At 40.7% G+C, this 14,243-nt stretch overlaps 1 protein-coding gene across 2 annotated transcripts in view; it reads left to right on the top strand.

Moving 5' to 3' along the window:
- Positions 1 to 12,407, top strand: part of LOC133466185 (aconitate hydratase, mitochondrial-like) — a 17,926-nt gene extending 5,519 nt beyond the window's left edge. Inside the window, exons 7-19 of one of the 2 annotated variants that reach the window (XR_009784878.1) lie at positions 102 to 206; positions 308 to 399; positions 1,298 to 1,403; positions 5,023 to 5,180; positions 5,649 to 5,722; positions 5,907 to 6,018; positions 6,390 to 6,572; positions 6,867 to 6,962; positions 7,598 to 7,789; positions 9,463 to 9,595; positions 10,830 to 10,951; positions 11,083 to 11,279; positions 11,818 to 12,407. Coding sequence is in view for 1 of the 2 variants with exons in the window: in XM_061749648.1 (XP_061605632.1) it covers positions 102 to 206; positions 308 to 399; positions 1,298 to 1,403; positions 5,023 to 5,180; positions 5,649 to 5,722; positions 5,907 to 6,018; positions 6,390 to 6,572; positions 6,867 to 6,962; positions 7,598 to 7,789; positions 9,463 to 9,595; positions 10,830 to 10,951; positions 11,083 to 11,214 (1,505 nt within the window). In the remaining variant the exon portion in view is untranslated. Of the gene's footprint in view, positions 1 to 101; positions 207 to 307; positions 400 to 1,297; positions 1,404 to 5,022; positions 5,181 to 5,648; positions 5,723 to 5,906; positions 6,019 to 6,389; positions 6,573 to 6,866; positions 6,963 to 7,597; positions 7,790 to 9,462; positions 9,596 to 10,829; positions 10,952 to 11,082 lie in introns of both variants that reach the window. The other variant, XM_061749648.1, reaches the window with a different exon arrangement.
- Positions 12,408 to 14,243: the final 1,836 nt, after the last annotated feature.

The following is a 14,243-nucleotide window of genomic DNA, read 5'->3' as shown; positions in this document are numbered from 1 at the left end:
CTGTATAAAGATAACTGAAAGCAGGAATATGTCATTTTTTACAGTATTCTTGCAGGTTAGTGCTTTTCTCTCAGATTTAGGCGATCCTTTTACTTACTCAGGAATGGCCACCATCTGCAACATGGGTGCTGAGATTGGAGCTACCACATCCCTTTTCCCCTACAACCATCGCATGAAGACATATCTTGAAAAAACGGGTCGTGCAGGTAAGTCGTTTTGACAGTCTTTCTTGTGATGTTTAGTCAGTATTCATTGGTTCAAATGTATCTATATGATGCACTCGTCTCCTTTTCTGTTTCTTTCATAGAGATTGCCTCTCTAGCTGACGAGTTCAAAGAGGACTTGGTTCCTGATAATGGTTGCGAATACGACCAGACCATTGATATTAACCTGAGTGAGGTGCAGTATATTGTTGTATTGTTTAAGTATGGGTGTGGCTTGTCTGTGGTCATTTGACAATCTGGATGTTCTGATTTAGAGCCCCAGCTCGCCTTCAGCGCTGTCGAAGTATCCTAGAGCAATAGTAAACAGAAACCCCAGTTGGAGTCATCGTTTTTGGCTGGCTGTAGATCATCTAAAGTGTTACGGTTCAATTCCTGATGTGATTTATTTAATTTTTTTTAATTTTTATTTTTTTAAAGAGCAACTTTTGTTTTAATTGTTTGAGAAATACTAGTCTGCATACCGAACACTGTCGAGATGCCCTTGAGCAAGGAATCCCCCCTTCCCGCCCCATCATCACTCTGACTCTGGTTTCCTTGCATGCATGCAAGCATGCATGTGAGTGGTGTCTGCGTGGTGTCCTCCAAATGATATAATTGAATTTCCCCTTAAGATTGAAGGGTTGAAAAGGAGTACCACTTTATTTATTTAAAGCCAAATAATTCCTTATGCGTCATGAAACCTCTATTATAGGGGTGTCAAACTCATTTTTGTCACGGGCCACATTGTAGATAAGATTTTCCTCAGAGGGCAATTATGATTGTACAACCATATCAATGTTGAATCGCCTCATCATAAAATAATGTGGCGGGCCGGATCTGGCCCCCAGGCCATGAGTTTGACACCTGTGCTCTATTAGATCATTTTCACTTTACCCAATCTCATGGTATTCTATTGTTCAGTCTTTAAATGAGATTATCTTGTCACTGGCGTTTCAATTTCATTCTGTCACGTCACTCACTGTCTCACTGTCTATTCTGTTTTGTTGGACACAAATTCTGTTCCCTTTGTTTAGTTGCAAACATACCCACGTTATGGTTGTCTGTCTTTATTCATTGTTTCACTCTCCTAACAGTTGAAGCCACACATCAACGGGCCTTTCACCCCCGACTTGGCCCACCCAGTGTCTGACATTGGTGCCATTGCTCAGAAGAGTGGCTGGCCCCTTGAGATTAAAGTTGGTAAGTCTTTTTTTTGTTTTGTTTTTGTGATGCTATGTCAAGTGAAATGGGATATTTATTTCTCTGCTGGCACCAGCTGTGTTATTGACCTGCGATGATCATATTACTGCTGAATCAGTGTTCAGTGTTCTCCCCTTTCAACTCACTCTGCTGGAGGAATATGGATGAAATCTTCTTTTCCTTTTGGCTTGTCCCTTTTGGGGTCGCCACAGTGTGTCATCCTTTTCCATCTAAGCCTATCTCCTGCATCCTCCTCTGGAACACCAACTGCTCTCATGTCTTCCCTCACCACATCCATCAACCTTCTCTTTGGTCTTCCTCTAGCTCTCTTGCCTGGCAGCTCCATCCTCATCATCCTTCTACCGATATACTCACTATTTCTCCTCTGGACGTGTCCAAACCATCGAAGTCTTCTCTCTCTAAATTTGTCTCCAAAACATTGAACCTTGGCTGTCCCTCTGATGAGCTCATTTCCAATTTTATCCAACCTGGTCACTCCGAGAGCGAACCTCAACATCTTCATTTCCGCCACCTCCAGCTCTGCTTCCTGTTGTCTCTTCAGTGCCACTGTCTCTAATCCGTACATCATGGCTGGCCTCACCACTGTTTTATAAACTTTGCCCTTCATCCGAGCAGAGACTCTTCTGTCACATAACACACCTGACACCTTCCTCCACCCGTTCCAACCTGCCATTTCTTCACTTCCTGACCACACTCACCATTGCTCTGGACGGTTGGCCCCAAGTATTTAAGGTCCTCCACCATTGCTATCTCTTCTCCCTGTAGCCTCACTCTTCCCCCACCACCCATCTCGTTCATGCACATATATTCTCTTACTTCGGCTCATCTTCATTCCTCTACTTTTGCACATATATTCTCTTACTTCGGCTAATCTTCATTCCTCTACTTTCCAGTGCACGCCTCCATCTTTCTAACTGTTCCTCCACCTGCTCCCTGCTTTCACTACAGATCACAATGTCATCTCCAAACATCATGGTCCATGGGGATTCCAGTCTAACCTCATCTGTCAGCCTATCCATCACCACTGCAAACCGGAAGGGGCTCATTCGTCTGTCACATCTACAGCACACCTCACCACTGTTCAGCTGCCCTCGTACATGTCCTGTATTATTCTAACATACTTCTCTGCCACTCCAGACTTCTGCATGCAGTAACACAGTTCCTCTCTGGGTACTCTGTCATAAGTTTTCTCTACATCTACAAGGACACAATGTAGCTCCTTCTGACCTTCTCTGTACCTTTCCATCAACATCCTCAAGGCAAATAATGCATCTGTGGTACTCTTTCGAGGCATGAAACCATACTGTTGCTCGCAAATACTCACTTCTGTCCTGAGTCAATCCTCCACTACTCTTTCCCATAACTTCATTGTGTGGCTCATCAACTTTATTCCTCTATAGTTCCCACAGCTCTGCACATCACACTTCTTCTTAAAAATGGGCACCAGCACACTTTTCCTCCATTCCCCAGGCATCTTCTCACACGCTAGAATTCTGTTGAACAAGCTGGTCAAAAACTCCACAGCCACCTCTCCTAGAGGCTTCCGTACCTCCACAGGAATGTCATCAGGGCCAACTGCCTTTCCATTTTCATCCTCTTTAATGCCTTTCTAACTTCCCCCTTACTAAACATTGCCACTTCCTGGTCCACCACACTCGGCTCTTCTACGCTCCCTTCTCTCTCATTTTCCTCATTCATCAACTCCTCGAAGTATTCTTTCCATCTATCTAGCAACATATTTCCATCTCTAGCCTTAATCACCCTAACCTGCTGCACATCCTTCCCATCTCTATCCCTCTGTCTGGCCAACCTGTAGAGATAATTTTCTCCTTCTTTAGTGTCCAACCTGGCATACATGTCATCATATGCCTCGTTTGGACTTTGCCACCTCTACCTTTGCCCTATGTTGCATCTCAATGTATTCCTATTGGCCCTCCTCGGTCCTCTCAGTGTCCCACTTCTTCTAAGCTAACCTTTTTCCTTGTATAATTTTCTGTACTTTGAGGTTCCCCCACTAAGTCTCCTTCGCTCCTTTCTTGCCAGAAGATACACCAAATACTCTCTTGCCTGCCTCACTGATCACCTTGGCTGCAGTGGTCCAGTCTTCTGGAAGCTCCTCCTGTCCACTGAGAGCCTGTCTCACCTCTTCCTGAAAAGCTGCACAACACTCGTCCTGTCTCAGCTTCCACCACATGGTTCTCTGCTCTGCCTTTTGTCTTCCTAATCTTCCTCCCCACCACCATAGTCATCTTACACACCACCATCCTATGCTGTCTAACCCCACTCTCCCCTACCTCTACCTTACAGTCGGTAACCTCCTTCAGATTACATCGTCTGCACAAGATGTACTCCACCTGCGTGCTTCTACCTCCGCTCTTGTAGGTCACCCTATGTTCCTGCCTCTTCTGGAAAAAAGTGTTCACTACAGCCATTTGCATCCTTGTTGCAAAGTCTACCACCATCTGTCCCTCCAAGTTCCTTTCCTGGATGCCGTACCTACCCATCACTTCTTCATCACCCCTATTTCCTTCACCAACATGTCCATTATAATCTGCAACAATCACGACTCTCTCTCTGTCTGGGATGCTCAGAACTACTTCGTCTAGCTCCTTCCAGAATTTATCTTTCACCTCTAGGTCACATCCTACCTGTGGGGCATAGCCGCAATCACATTATACATCACATCCTGAATTTCAAGTTTCAGCCTCATCACTCGATCTGATACTCTTTTCACCTCTAAGACATTCTTAGCCAACTCTTCTTTTAAAATAACCCCGACTCCATTTCTCTTCCAACCTACACCATGGTAAAATAATTTAAACCCTGCCCCTAAACTTCTAGCCTTATTGTCTTTCCACCTGGTCTTCTGGACACACAATGTATCAACCTTTCTCCTAAGCATCATGTCAACCAACTCCTGAGATTTTCCTGTCATACTCCCAACATTCAAAGTCCCCACATTCAGTTCTAGGCTCTGTGCTTTCCTCTTCTCTTTCTGCCGAAGAACCCACTTTCCACCTCTTCTTCTTCTTCTTCTTCGACTTCGACCCACAGTCGCTGAATTTCCACCGGCGCCCTGCAGGTTGACTGCGCCGGTGGCGGACTTTGATAACCCGGGCCACGACCGATCCGGTATTGAATTATTTGGATGAACGCTCATATTTTTAAGCCAGATGCCCTTCCTGACGCAACCCTCTGGGCTTGGGACCGGCCTACAGTTTGCACTGGCTTGTGCCCCCCATTGGGCTGCATTAGGAATATGGATGCAATACACAAATGTAAATTATCACTGATATAATTAGTATTGTAATGATGATGCATATATATAAATGCAGACAAATAGTTCAATCAAAATATTAAAAACACCTATCAATGTAATTGCTGGTCCACACTATTAACTTAAACGATAATCATATTCTAAATTTAATACCTCTCGTATCTCATCAGATTGTGCATGTATACCTAATGTGGGCTATGAGTGTATGTTGTGCCTTATTTTATGGTCAAGTTCCTAATCAAGATGTGGCATTAAAAGAGGAGATAAATGAGCACTTGTATTCTCTTTCCTAAGTGCCAATTTGCCTCTGATAAACTGCAGGCCTGATTGGTAGCTGCACAAACTCCAGCTATGAGGACATGGGCAGAGCTGCCTCTCTTGCCAAGCAGGCCCTGGATAAAGGCATGAAGTGCAAGTCCCAGTTCACAGTCACCCCTGGTTCAGAACAAATCCGTGCCACCATTGAGAGGGACGGATATGTGAGTCAGAACCTCATACAACATATAGTACATTATATTTAAATGTCCCATATTGTACCAAACCAACCTTTTCTAGTATTTGGGATGTTATTTTGGCTCTGGTGCATCAGTAAACATGTGAAATATTAATTAAAATCGTCCACGCATTCCTGAGTTCCAGACGTTTTTGTGGATACCAAACCGGGGACAAACAGAAGTAGCTGTCAGAGGGACCTTTTCTGGAAACGAGTATTATGCAATCAAATTGACACTCTTATATTAAGTCCATGTTAGAGAGTCACTCTATGGAGGTCTAAATAGCCAAAATATGAGACCTTTAAATTATAAAGTGGCATAGTTAAGTGTATTGACACAGGCTGTGTGTGTGTGTGTGTGTGTGTGTGTGTCTGTGTCTGTGTTCGTGCGTGCGTGTGCGTGGAAGAAATGGAAAAGGATCCCTTCAAATAAATTTTGTAATGTCTCATCCAGGCCAAGATCCTGAGTGATGTTGGTGGGATCGTACTAGCCAATGCATGTGGACCTTGCATTGGTCAGTGGGACAGGTACGAACTATACGGTTTAGTTCACTTATCAGACTCAATAATGTAAAAATTATACTGGATACAAATGAATAAAAGGGTATTTGTTTTTGCTGTTGTATTAATTTTATTTTCACTTTACACAATTTGAGTTTGATAAATTCTGAAGGTTAAATAGGAGGTCCTCCATGCTCTGTATATTCAACAGGAAGGATGTGAAAAAAGGAGAGAAGAATACTATTGTCACTTCCTACAACAGGAATTTCACTGGCCGGAATGATGCTAATCCAGCTACTCATGCTTTTGTCACCTCTCCCGAGGTAAGTATTGTTGTAGGTTGGATGTGTAAACAATGACATGCAGTTCAACTGCTCATATTCGCAGAAAGCAGTTCAAACACACAAGGTCACTGTGTCAAAGTCTGTCTCTGGGGCTAAATAAAGTAACCAAAGTATATGAAACCCCTTCAGTGCTGTTCAACACCTGAAACGTGAAAACTATTATCAATAGTGTATAACAAACATCGTTAATCGAAGATCTCTAAAAACTAAGCATTATGGCTTTTTAAATGCAGCTATTTTTTGGATTTCAATAGATGCAGGTGAGGTAAAGTCACCTAATAAAGTGTCTGGTGAGCTTAGGTCACTGTTACTTTGTGTTATTTAAATCCTTCTTACGTAACTCATTGTAGATTGTAACCGCCTTGGCCCTAGCTGGGACCCTCGACTTCAACCCAGAGACGGACTACTTGACTGCCCCTAACGGAGAGAAGTTTAAACTACAGCCCCCCAGTGGTGATGAGCTGCCCTCCAGAGACTTTGACCCTGGCCAGGACACCTACCAGCATCCTCCAGATGATGGCAGCTCTGTTAAGGTCAGCTCAGTCAATTTGCTTTTAGTTTGTACAGAAAGTGGGACAAAATGATGGAAAACCAGTTAGCGCAGGGGAACGCTAGAGACTAAAGTATTATTAAAATATATCCATCCATCCATTTTCTACACCGCTTATCCTCACCAGGGGATAAGCTGGAGCTTATCCCAGCTAACTGCGGGCGAGAGGCGGGGTACACCTTGAACTGGTCACCAGTTATTAGAATACAATTAATCGTAATTTGTATTTTAAAGAATAGCAGGAACGTGTTAAGGTCTCATATTTGATGTTGTCCAGGTGGATGTAAACCCCTCCAGTAACCGCCTGCAGCTACTGGAGCCCTTCGACAAGTGGCATGGAAGAGACCTGGAAGACATGAAGGTCCTTATAAAGGTGAGACGAAACAAACTAAGTCACAGTTTTCTTCAACTATGATTCATGAGCTGCTTGATTACACATGACATATGGCTTGGATGACACTCTCATTGAATTTATTTCGGTTTCACAGCTGTTCATCTCCCATTTATCATTTGGTTACCCACCTGCAATTGGTGAAAGTCCATGATACATAGAGACCATATAAAAAAAAATGTTTAGTTTTACCCCCCAACATGTTTTAATCACAACCAAACTTAATAAAACCCACTTCTTTATTCATTCCTTAGCGTCTGTTCTCACTCCCTTGCTCACAGTTTTCCAAATAGGAGACAATGCGTGCTTACCTAAAGTTTTTTATTTGTTATTTCCAGTTGAGGTTTACTGTAAAACTGATACATGAAAGTCTGCTAACATATAAAGCAAAACACCATACACGGGCTCACAGAAAGAGCAGCAACACATACAAACAGAACATAAAGCAGTACTCACACACATATATTGTCTCTGCTGTGTGGGAACAATGACGGTTACTGGATCTCACTGGGGACCTTCTCTGCCTCTTCTTCTTGCTCTTAATTGCGCTGCGTCTATTACAGTTGACCTCAGTGATTCCTGTTCTCTAATACTCTCATCTCATTTTAATCTTTTAGGTTAAGGGAAAGTGCACCACCGATCACATCAGTGCTGCCGGGCCCTGGCTGAAATTTCGTGGTCACCTCGACAACATTTCTAACAACATGCTTATCGGTGCTGTTAACACAGAGAATGATGCAGTCAACAAAGTCAAGAACCTTCTTATTGGAGAGTATGATGGAGTGCCCGATGTGGCTCGCCACTACAAGGTGAGCTTGAAGTGTTGGCATTTGATGGCGGAGATTGAAATTCAATGAACCCCTGTTTATCGCGGGGTGTATGTTCCTGGCCTGGCTAAGTAAAAATCTGCAATATAGAGAGACCATATACAAACAAAACACCGTAAATAGATTTAAAATTTAAAATGCACCTTTTTTCAAGTACCGTAATTTTGTGTATAATGCGATTGTACCCATCTTACAAATTCTGCCTGGGTAATCAAACATATGACCACAACTGTGTTTTCTCATTTACAAAATAAAATTAGGGCTGTGAATTTCAAAATAAGATCAAGTAAATAATAAAAAAAAGTATTACGTGTTCAAATAAAATGCGTAACTTCAGTATAATTATTTCAAAAAACTAAAAAAAAAATACAGATAATACTGCATGTTTTGATCATATGGGTAGAAGCCAAATCATGCATTGTAAAAATGCGTTATACATAGGTAGAAGGGTTTTCCAGAATTTTGAGGTCAACTTTGTAGTGCGTATTATACATGGGTGGGCATTATACACGAGAAATTACGGTATTCCATAGCCTCCATTGTCATGTTCTCGCTGTCAAGAGATAGGAGACTATAGTACAACATAATTTGAGGAAATTAAAACAATATTCTCACTCGCACAGTTCTCCAAATAAGAGGCAAAGTCTGCTTGATTCAAGTTGTTGTTTGTCACTCACAGTCTAAGTTTACTATAAAACTGGCACAAGAAACAAATGAGAATTAAGCATTGTACATTTAAACACCAAAATGTTAACCAAACTATACAATAATGAAAGTTCGCTATTTTAATGCTAACATACTTTTTAATGCAATATGCTATAGACCGGCTGAAAGTTATTAGCATAGATGTTACAGTAATTATAAACAACTGCTACTTTAACAGGCACAGAGCAGCAACACCTACAAACAGCATGCAATAGTCCTCACATGCATAGATTCTTTCTGCTGTGTGGGAACAACAAATATTTGTACAGTTTAGTAGGACACCTTTAGTGATACTACATTGAAGGTGTGCAACTCTAAATTCAGACTTGCTTATATAGGTACTGTAAAAACGCATGAAAAAAGATTGCTTTAGAATCATTAAACATACTATACTTACTATCTGGATTTTCACAGCAGCCAGGACTTTAGTTGCCATTATTGTGTTTCATTCATCTATCATATCAACAAAGGGTATGCAGTAAAAAGCATATGCATGAAGTTGCGACTTGATTGGGCCATGTTTGCAATGTATCATGTGATTTTTAATTTTTTTCCCCTCTCCCCACGCACAAATGCTGTCTGGTGTACGTGTTCATATTTTAGCCATTTTTACCAGCAGATATTGGCAAAAGCTTCTAAAATGTATTTTAAAAAGCACTGTTGTACCCCCACCTGCCAGCTTTCGTGTCTGCACAAAAGCGGTAGAGAGACTGCGCTTGTGCCAGACATTTACTCGATTTCTGATTTCCCTATGCTTTTTGCTGTCAATTTAATGCTGGTCCGTAAACTGAACTGCACTCAAGTTCAATAGCAAGCGTTGCGTGACCCACCACCTCAAAGGGTCTCTATTCCATGTTTGGTGCACACCAGAAGAGCAAATGCAGTTCAGTGTAGTTTTAACCAAACCAAACTTGACAAGTATGAACACAGCCTTTAAATGTCTAACCAAGGCCAATGGAGTCAACTGGGTGGTGGTTGGAGACGAGAACTACGGTGAAGGATCCAGCAGAGAGCATGCGGCCCTGGAGCCTCGACACTTGGGGGGACGTGCCATCATTGTCAAAAGTTTTGCTAGAATCCACGGTAAGTTTTGGAGGGAAATTACAAGGGTATCTTAATAGCAAAAACTCTACCCAACCTCTCCATGCATTTTCTACACCACTTCTCTTGTAAGCCGGAACACACAGCTTCCTTGTGGTGAGAGTATACCTAGTACTGATCACCAGTCAACCACAGGGGTGACACATAGACAACCCTTCAAACACTTAACCTAACCTACATGTTTTTGGATTGTTAGAGGAAGGCTGAGTATTAGGAAAGTACTACTAGCAGCCACATGCATTGTCCACCATCCCCGACTGCTACAAAATGGTAGTTTTAACATAATATTGTGAAAATGTTGAAACTGTTATCTAATGCCCCTCCATGTTTTTCTTGTGATAGCACAAACAACAGAGCTGGGTTTATTCTCCCTTCTCTCTGCAGTTCTTGGTCTACACACAGTGAATCACTTTGGTTTGAGCCAATCAGTATCTCCTTCTTTTAGTCAATAAACGTAGCGTGTACTTAATTTGAGTAAACTTAAAAGACTTTAACGCCCTAACTACTGTTATTCTCAAGGATAGTAATCAACTCATCCTAATTCATTAAATTGATTTGGAATATAAAAAACACAAAAAACAACAACTTGCAAATCAGTAACAACCAAAGACCTCCCTACAAATAATTTTTTAAAGGTGCCATATTTTACCAAACCAACTTGTTGTAGTATTTGGCGTGTAATATTGTGCCTCAGTAAACAGGGAATATGAATTATAATTGTCTGCAAGTTCTAGACGTTTTTCCGCCGAGAGGGCTGAAATCAGGACATTTGAATTTCTCAAGCTTATTTACGTCACTAGCAAAGATCTCTGCCTACCTCTCAGCTCCTGAGCCAGCGGTGTCAACGTAACAAACATGCGTGCTCTTACAAGTGGATTTTCTACACAGAGGCAACCATTCAGAAGAAATGCCGCGGTCTTATCAAAATTTGGACAAAGCAGATACAAAACTGGGTCAAATAGAAGTAGCTCTCAGAAGCGCCTTTTCTGGAGATAGATTTGACAAAACCAAGGTGTATTTGAAATGAAATTGACACTTTTATACTACGTCCATGTTAGATAGTCACTATCTGGAGGTCTAAATAGACAAAATATGGGACCTTTAAGGCCCATGTATACAGTATGTGTTTCATTCTCTCAAGGATTGAAGTGGAAGTGGTTCCCTTAATATCATTGTGTGTTTTTTTGTTGTTGTTGTATTATTTATTTTTTAACAGAGACTAACCTGAAGAAGCAGGGCCTGCTGCCACTAACGTTTGGAAATGCTAGTGACTATGACAAAATTTGCCCCGATGACCACATTTCAATCATCGGCTTGAAATCCTTTGCCCCAAGCAAGGTAAGCCACACCCTGTATCCATTAACCAGCTAGTACTGTGTATTCACTAAAATACATTTTAAATGGTTAAATTCCCTGATCTGAGTGCCAGTAATCCACATCAGTAATTAATAATCTGTTTCCTCCTCTAGCCCCTGACAGCACTGATCAAACATAGCGATGGCAGCGAGGAGTCCATCTCCCTAAACCACACTTTCAATGAGACACAGATTGAGTGGTTCAAAGCTGGCTCTGCCCTCAACAGGATGAAGGAGCTCCTGTAATTGGTTGAGGGAAGGAAGGCAAGGCTTACAGTTGCCATCGAGGGGCCTTAGCATGAGTGAAGAAGGTGAGAAATCTGAGCGTAGTGGAGAAAGAGACTGTGTGAATACAATGATTGTAACCACACTTAGTCGAGGCACACTTGTAGTTGTTTTTGGAAAGAGCACATTCACACGCACAAGGTCGCTGGACAGATGAAAAGCGCACATAGCCACATACAGCCACAGATAGGATTACACAATAGAGAGTCAAACAAAATAAGACCAGCCAATTTTGTGTGAGAAGCTTAGCAAATCATCTATTTCACGGCAGCTTCATACTAACTGGCAGTACTTTTTTTTTCAGTCACACACACTGTTTGCGTATGGCTTAAGCGCATGTGACCCTCTGGCATTTCATACATTGTCTTGATTTTGATTTTGATTTTTTAAACATCACAATTATTACTGTACCATCCAAATTAACAAGCAGCAGTCAGTCCCTGACTTAAAAAGGTGAAATACCATATGTTGTCCTACAAAGTTCATATAAAAAAAACCAAAAAAAAGACTATAGTGTTAAAAATGTTAGGTGTTGAATAACATCTCTATTTTCCGTCCAAACAGACTTTAAAAGCAGAATGTGATCCAGCCAACACTCCTCTATGTAAATTATTGTAGATGTTAGATGTTTGTTGATCCTTTCTAGTGTAATTATTCACTTGGATGTCTGCCATAGTTGATTTCAATACTGTAAATAAAATAGCCCTCACATTATACAAGGCCTTTTACTCTGATGTGTGCAGGAATATTTCTCTATGTGACTGTCTTTCTTACTCTAAACCATAGACATGCTGCTATTGTTATATATTACCTTGCCTTTTTATGTATTTAATTTATTGAAATCTGCAGTGGGTAAATTTTTGGTAGTTAATGAGATGACCCACGGCATGCGAGATGAATTAATGCTTTCCCACCTTGCATACTGGTGCCTGGAACAAATAAATTCTCTGTTTAGAGTTTTGGTCCTCCATAGCATTTTGTTACAGTAGCTAATGCACAATCTAGTCCAATAGTGTCCAGATGCCTGTACACTAGCACTTTTGTTTCTGAGGTATTTTTTGAGCTGTATATTCTTAGCAGGTATCTAGTTCTTAAGAATACGTTGAGTTATGTGTGATTATTTTGGATCAAATAAATCAGTATTCATACACTAATTCTCCTGCAAATTAAGAAATTGTGAGGTTATTTTTGTTTGTCTTGTCATTCTACAATGCAGAAATCTTTTTTTTTAATATAATGATAAACATTCCATAAATGTGCTTAAACACCACAGTTTGTTGTAAATCATGTGCTATATTGCTGAACTATGTGTGTGTATATATATATATATATATATATATATATATATATATATATATATATATATATATATATACATATATAAAGGTGAGAGTTATTTACTTGATGATGCCAGTCTAGATGAGAGCTGTCACCCCTTGTGGTCCTTATTCATAATTTGGATATCTATCTATACTTAGACAAATGTTGTTTGTTACTGCATTTGACAATATCTGAATGATTCCATATGTGATACTAGTTCATACATTCAACTTTTAAATGCTTCGAGAATCATTTAAATATGGACGACTAGTTCACCATGATTTTTGCTTCTTTTCTTGTGAAGCAAGGTGAGACAATGAGGTTTATAGGTTGTGACCTTTAAGTTGAAAATAAATTGCAGTTGAAATTGTATTATCAATGAAGGTGGTGTGTGGTCGAATGCCCCTTGACATACTTAATTGGTCTGCTATGGCAAAAAGAATCACACGAGAACAAATGTTAATTTAATATGATTGTGCTCACAATTGTCAATTTAAAAATCCTGATTTTGTAATTAAATAAAAATGTGCGTCTGTCGTATCTACCCCAGTATGTCACTGCGGTCAAGCCAGCCTCCACTCGTAAAGTAGCAGTCAAGCCAGCCGCCCCTAATTTTGTTCATACGAGGCATTACGGTAATAAGTCGCCAACTCGCTGCGAAAGCCACCTTCAAAATAAAAGCTTCCCAATAATACGGACGTCAGTGCTCTTCGGTTCAGGAATGCAACCAGCAAAGTTAATTTGAATTTTGAGATACATAAAAAAATGTAGTTTATTTGATATCTTAGGAAAAATAAATGGTAAATGGAATGCAGTTATATAGCGCTTTATCTACATCATCATAGTGCCCAAAGCGCTTTACAAAGCCTCACATTCACACACACATTCATAAACCAATGGGCGACTGCTACCATGCGAGGCGCTGCCAGGCCCACTGGGAGCAAATTAGGGTTCTGTGTCTTGCCCAAGGGCACTTCGACATGCGGACAGTCGTAGCAGGGATTCGAACCTGTTCTGTTCTCAAAAGAGATCCCTTCCAAATCTGATGTGGACTTTCAAAATAAAAGTCTCTTGAAATTTGCATCTTTCACTGTCACTACCACTGATTTAAAACATTCATTTAAAAAAATCTATGAGATATTGCAACACCAGTCCAGTCCTGGGGGACACTACACCACACCAGGTTTCCAACAAAAGATGTCTCATCCAAATCTGATGTGGCATTTCAAAATAAAAGTCACCTGAAATTTTGCATATTTCACTGTCACTATCACTGAATTAAAACATTCATTTAAAACAATCTTTGAGATATTGCAAGACCAGTCCAGTACTGGGGCACACTACACGACCCCAGGTCTCCAACAAAAGAGGTCCCATCCAAATCTGATGTGGCATTTTGAAAATAAAAGTCCTCTGAAATTGGTATATTTCACTGTCACTACCACTGATTTAAAACAGTCATTTAAAAAAAAAAAAAAAAGAGCTATCGCAACACCGGTCCAGTTCTGGGGGACACTACACGACCCCAGGTCTCCAACAAAAGAGGTCCCATCCAAATCTGATGTGGCATTTCAAAATAAAAGTCCCCTAAAATATGCATATTTCACTGTCCCTACCACTGAATTACAACAATAACAAAAATATTACGCAATATCGCAACACCAGTCCAG

This window comes from Phyllopteryx taeniolatus, chromosome 16 (assembly GCF_024500385.1).
Source record: "Phyllopteryx taeniolatus isolate TA_2022b chromosome 16, UOR_Ptae_1.2, whole genome shotgun sequence".
NCBI classification, from domain to species: Eukaryota; Metazoa; Chordata; class Actinopteri; order Syngnathiformes; family Syngnathidae; genus Phyllopteryx; species Phyllopteryx taeniolatus.
The sequence above is the reverse complement of the archived record's forward strand: the minus strand, read 5'-3'. Positions and strand labels throughout refer to the sequence as shown.